Source organism: Saccostrea cucullata, unplaced genomic scaffold (assembly GCF_032062105.1).
Source record: "Saccostrea cucullata isolate Sc308-1 unplaced genomic scaffold, CSIRO_AGI_Scuc_v1 ctg2867, whole genome shotgun sequence".
NCBI lineage: Eukaryota > Metazoa > Mollusca > Bivalvia > Ostreida > Ostreidae > Saccostrea > Saccostrea cuccullata.
The window spans coordinates 23,478-29,477 of record NW_026934783.1 but is presented as its reverse complement, the minus strand read 5'-3'; the positions used below and the strand labels follow the sequence as shown (position 1 = coordinate 29,477).

Here is a 6,000-nt window from a genome sequence, read left to right as displayed (position 1 = left end):
TGATATTGATTTCCATTATCAGATGTTTTTTATCCATTTTTTTTATCCATTTTAAAATATAAACATTTAAATAAAACAGAATTAAATAAATTAAAATGATATCTCATTGAAACTTTACCTTCAAGTTTGATTGTTTCTATGTTGGTTGACTAATTATGTATTTCCAAAGGAATTTGGGCAGACAGGCTGAACTTCATAGAGAATGGATTATAGATGGTTAGGAACAAAACATATCTTCCAGGTTGAGGACTGTATAGAAAATATAATCATTTTTTCAATATGACAAGGAACTGCATGAAACATTGCATGTTTAAATACAACATGTACAATACCAAAAAAGATCATGAAAATATTTGTTTTTAATCTCAAAAAATTGTTTTTAACATTAACTCCAGATGAGAAAAGTTCATCATGTTATCTATAGATAATAAACAAGCACAACTACTGTATTAATATCATAAATAAAATGATTATCAGATTAATTATTTAGACACTAAAAAACTTACTATCTTTATGATATTGATTTCCATTATCAGATGTTTTTTATCCATTTTTTTATCCATTTTAAAATATAAACATTTAAATAAAACAGAATTAAATAAATTAAAATGATATCTCATTGAAACTTTACCTTCAAGTTTGATTGTTTCTATGTTGGTTGACTAATTATGTATTTCCAAAGGAATTTGGGCAGACAGGCTGAACTTCATAGAGAATGGATTATAGATGGTTAGGAACAAAACATATCTTCCAGGTTGAGGACTGTATAGAAAATATAATCATTTTGTTAATATGACAAGGAACTGCATGAAACATTGCATGTTTAAATACAGTGCTAAAAAGTTCATGAAAATAGTTCATCATGTTATCTTTAGATAACAAAAGAAGCACAGTTACTGTATTAATATCACAAATACAAAATGATTATCAGTGTAATTTTTAGACACTAACAGACTTTCTCTTAACAGCATATTCAATTTTGTTTAATACCTGTCAGTACAGCATACAAAAAGATATTAGCATATACAACATGTAGTCCTACAAAGATGACCTTCATAGGAAATGTAAACAAAACAAAGACAAACTTACCAGAATTATCCAATTATATGCCCAATTAAATAATCCAGTGAAACAATATCTTAGCTGATCCTGAAAAAAAGCATACAATATTCAGTGATACACAAATTAACCTCATTTTACAAAGGAAGTAAAGCAACAATTGACAGACAAACACGACAGAAATGTAAAAGATACCATATGTATTTTACCAAAAACAAAATATGGAGGAGGGTGGACAAAATTAATTAGCAACTTAAATGACAAGAAAATGATGCTCATTGCAATTCAACATTATTTCAGACAGAATCCTCCTTAATGAGGTACACTAAGTTGCGAATAGCTCTAGAAGAATTTAGGATTGACCAAACGGCATCTGAGTGATGTCCTGGCCTGCCATATCACCGGATCTGACTCCTATTTAACACATTTAAGATTGTTAATTGGAATATCACACCCTCCCCCCCTTTCCATGTAGTTTCAACTAATCAGTAATAATAAAGATACAGCAAGTGTGGCGAGTGGCGGCAGAAAGTCAATCCTTTATTCATAGGTACTTTGTATCCCTGAGGATATGATATCTTGCATTAATTAGACCGGGTGATGTTCTCACACTCCATACAGATAAGTCTGACAAGATACACGCTATGCACTTTCTAATTTCTAATTGTAAATTGTTTTTGATTAAGATAAAAAATAAAGATAGCCAGACATTTAAGTTCATCTATTTATTTCAATTGTTATAAAACACATAGTGTAAAAAGTTTGTGCTATTATTGCACGACAGTACAGATTACTTCTAAGTTATGCTACTTATAAAAATATTTATTTTTGTACATTAATTGAGTACAAATGTCAACTTTCTACAAGACAATTCTATGACCTCAAAGAATCTTGAATAATATTGAGATACGTGAAAATTGATGCACGGAAAGATTTATGTTTCAAGCTTCATTTTGAGACTTTATTAATTTAATAACTATTTTAAGTGTTTTCTTTCCTTGCCGAAGAGTGGATATGATTTAAAGTTCTTCTTAATTTCGTCCATGAATTATAATTTTGTTAAAACGTTTGTGTTATCTGTTCTCTATAGATAAATTGTTAATGATCTGTTTTGTCGAAGATCATATAAAACATGCAAAGAGACAAAGAGAAAAATTCTTTTCTTTAACTTTTCTCACAAGTAAAACAATTCTAGCAGTGGAGCGTCTGCTCTAGAGTCGCGAAGTAGGAGTTGATCCTTACGTCGTGGGTTCGAATCCCACCGTGGGACATGGAGACGGTCCTTCGGATGAGACCGTATAAACAGAGTCCCATGTCGCAGTAAGTGCTGGCACAAATAAGATCCCTGGCTGCTCGTTGGCCCTGAGTGCAGAATTTAGGACAAAAAAATTGTAGTTCTCCACCGGCAAGTGGTGGCGTCTCCATATGAGTGAAAAAAATTCTCGTGAGGACGTTAAACAATATACAATCAATCAATAAATCAATCAATAAATTCAAAACAATTCTACCTTACTTGGGTTTTTTCGATCAATTTTAATACGACTCCGACGTTATTTTTTTCTAAAATGAATGATATTTAATACCAAGGAAGGGCCTTTGGATATATTTCAAAAATTACAATAATTAAATAAATATAAACATTCTTTTACAAGAAGGTATATGAAGGTTTATTTTGTTATTTTGGTAGATAAGCAAAAAGTCAATCTTACCAATCCAGTAGTTTGTAGAGGGATCCCCAAATCCTTGTTTATATTTTGACCACGTCCTGTAAAAATCTGTAGAATTGTCCTGCCTTCTTTGTATTTCCTTTAACACATTGATAACGGTGGTTAGACAAAATATATTTATCTTGTTATTTCAATTTCTTGCTCAACGTTACATTTCATATTGATGCAATTTGAAATCATTTTTTCTTTACACGTGATGAGGTTAAATTGAATAATAACGATTCATGGCAATTCAAAGTACAAGTATAACCTTGGTAGGAAGAGTTCGATATTTTATTTACTCACCGTCCACCCTCCTCCATTTGTACTCATGTCACAGTAAACAGACCTTACTACTTAAACTCACACTCACCGACCACCCTCCTCCATCTGTACTCATGTCACAGTAAACAGACCTTACTACTGAGGCTCACACTCACCGAACACCCTCCTCCATCTGTACTCATGTCACAGTAAACAGACCTTACTACTGAGGCTCACACTCACCGTCCACCCTCCTCCATCTGTTGTCATGTCAAGGTAAACAGACCTTACTACTAAGGCTCACACTCACCGTCCACCCTCTTACATCTGTACTCATGTCACAGTAAACAGACCTTACTACTGAGACTCACACTCACCGTCCACCCTCCTCCATCTGTACTCATGTCACAGTAAACAGACCTTACTACTAAGGCTCACACTCACTGTCCACCCTCCTCCATATGTACTCATGTCACAGTAAACAGACCTTACTACGGATACTCACACTCACCGTTTACCCTCCTCCATCTGTACTCATGTCACAGTAAACAGACCTTACTACTGAGGCTCACACTCACCATCCACCCTCCTCCATCTGTACTCAAGTCATTGTAAACAGACCTTACTACTGAGGATCACACTCACCGTCCACCCTCCACCATCTGTACTCAAGTCATTGTAAACAGACCTTACTACTAAGACTCACACTCACCGACCACCCTCCTCCATCTGTACTCATGACACAGTAAACAGACCTTACTACTGAGGCTTACACTCACCGTCCACCCTCCTCCATCTGTAGTCATGTCACGGTAAACATACCTTACTACTAAGGCTCACACTCACCAACCACCCTTCTCCATCAGTACTCATGTCACAGTAAAGAAACCTTACTACTGAGGCTCACACTCACCGTCCACCCTCCTCCATCTGTACTCATGTCACAGTTAACAGACCTTACTACTGAAGCTCACACTCACCGTCCACCCTCCTCCATCTGTACTCATGTCACAGTAAACAGACCTTACTACTGAGACTCACACTCACCGTCCACCCTCCTCCATCTGTCGTCATGTCACAGTAAACAGACCTTACTACTGAGACTCATACTCACCGTCCACCCTCCTCCATCTGTTCTCATGTCACAGTAAACAGACTTTTCTATAGAGTTTACTTTTATTGTGTATACTCCATCGCTTCCCTTTGAATACGGGTTCTTCCTTAAAATGTCCCAGCAACTACCACAATCAATAGAGAGCACTGGAAAATAGATATTATGATCAATGTATGTATATTTTATCAGGTCAGATATACCGGCAATTTTCATTTACATAATATGTCGTTTTTCATACGAATTGTTAGTCAATTATTTATACACTAAATTCAATTCCTTAAATAGAATGTCATCATACCTTTTGACAAGATCCGATTCGATTCATTCAGATCCTTCCAGACGTTGTCTAGAGCATTTTTTACAGATACTGAGAAATTATTAATTTTTTCCTCATTGTTTTTAACACGTTCGGCAATTTTGTTTACACCGCTTTTCTGTAATGTTGCGTTCATTCCATACATTTGGTTTTTGAGATCCTCAACTTCTTTTGCCAATGCACGATCATTGCTTTTGAAAACCATACTTTTATTACCTATATCATCATCAAGTTCTTTTATTTTTTCTAGATGAGCTTTAGCAAAAACAATTTGCGATTCGTTGAGAACGTTTATTTTCTCCATTGTACTTTGTTCCTTTACCTTCAATGTCTGTATTTCTCTTATCAAGTCACTTTCGATTTTTTTTTTTCAAACAGATCAACCTGCTTTTCGAAATCTGAATTTTTCATAGCTAACTTACGATTTTCATCTTGGAAAGCTAAAGTGTTGCTTTTAATTTTCTGGTCGAAGGATCGAATGTCTTCCTTTGTATAGTTTCTATCAGCGTTCATCGTACCGTAGACGATCCTCAATTCCTCTTTAAGTTTGACGTTTTCTTCCTCCATTATCTGGTTTCTAGTCTTCAAGTCCCGAATTTCTTCTTTTGTTTGGTTTTTATTGCCATTCACCGTTTTATGGATGACCTTTAATTCCTCTTTAAGTTTGACGTTTTCTTCCTCCATTATTTGGTTTCTAGTCTCCAAATCCTGTAAGTCCTTTGTCACCTCACTTAGCTTTGTCTTTATAATTTGTCCATCTTTTTTTCTGTCTATGGCATCCATCACTAAATTCTGTATTTTTTGTACCATAGAGAAGCGGGCCAGACTTTCCTGATTCAGAATGTCACGTAGGATATTCGAAGCCTTACCGGATATTATACTGGAGAGCAAACCATTTTTATCAGAAGCTTTGTTTTCAATTAAAGATAAATCACCATAAGTTCCATGGAGGAACAGAAGGAGAAGTAGAAAGGCCATTTTTACAGTGATTTCTGATGTTTAAGGAAGCCTTTTATATGGTGTGTAACAAAGGTTTTTAGGCAATCATTTTATCAACTCATACAGCTTTAAGAAATTAAGTGTTTTACATTGAAAGTATTAAGTGGTCCTTGACAAGCTTTCAAAAAAACAATGTTATCTTTTTAACAAGCGTGAAAACTTTTATCCGGAATTTAATTACTTAAAATGATGTACTTAATTAGCAAATGATATAGTAAGTGTGTTTTATTGTTTAAGAATCTATCTTATACTAGACACGCTTTCAGAAAATAATGTTATCTTTTTGTCCAAAATAAAAACATAAACCGGGTTTCAATTATTAAAGTTTATTTGCTAAATGAGTAATAGATGAAATGATTAAATATCAATAAAAAAGATTATACGATACTTGAGACCTGACATTTAAAAAGAAATCATTTTACTCTTTACTGTGTAATTAAACACAGCATGACACACCCTATATATAACCCTCTCCCTGTATAATAGATCAGGATATATATATTAAATAATAATACTTGTACATGATATTCAATAAAGTTATA

General features: G+C 34.1%; 1 protein-coding gene across 1 annotated transcript; it reads right to left on the bottom strand.

Annotated features, from left to right (window-relative positions):
* Positions 1-1,411: 1,411 nt before the first annotated feature.
* Positions 1,412-5,463, bottom strand: LOC134241374 (angiopoietin-2-like). The gene is made up of 4 exons (XM_062723438.1): positions 4,442-5,463; positions 4,120-4,289; positions 2,769-2,865; positions 1,412-1,473 (listed from the first exon to the last, which is right to left on the bottom strand). Exons 1-4 carry the CDS (start codon positions 4,761-4,763, stop codon positions 1,412-1,414), a joined length of 651 nt encoding a protein of 216 aa, XP_062579422.1. The 5' UTR covers positions 4,764-5,463.
* Between the last annotated feature and the right edge of the window lie 537 nt (positions 5,464-6,000).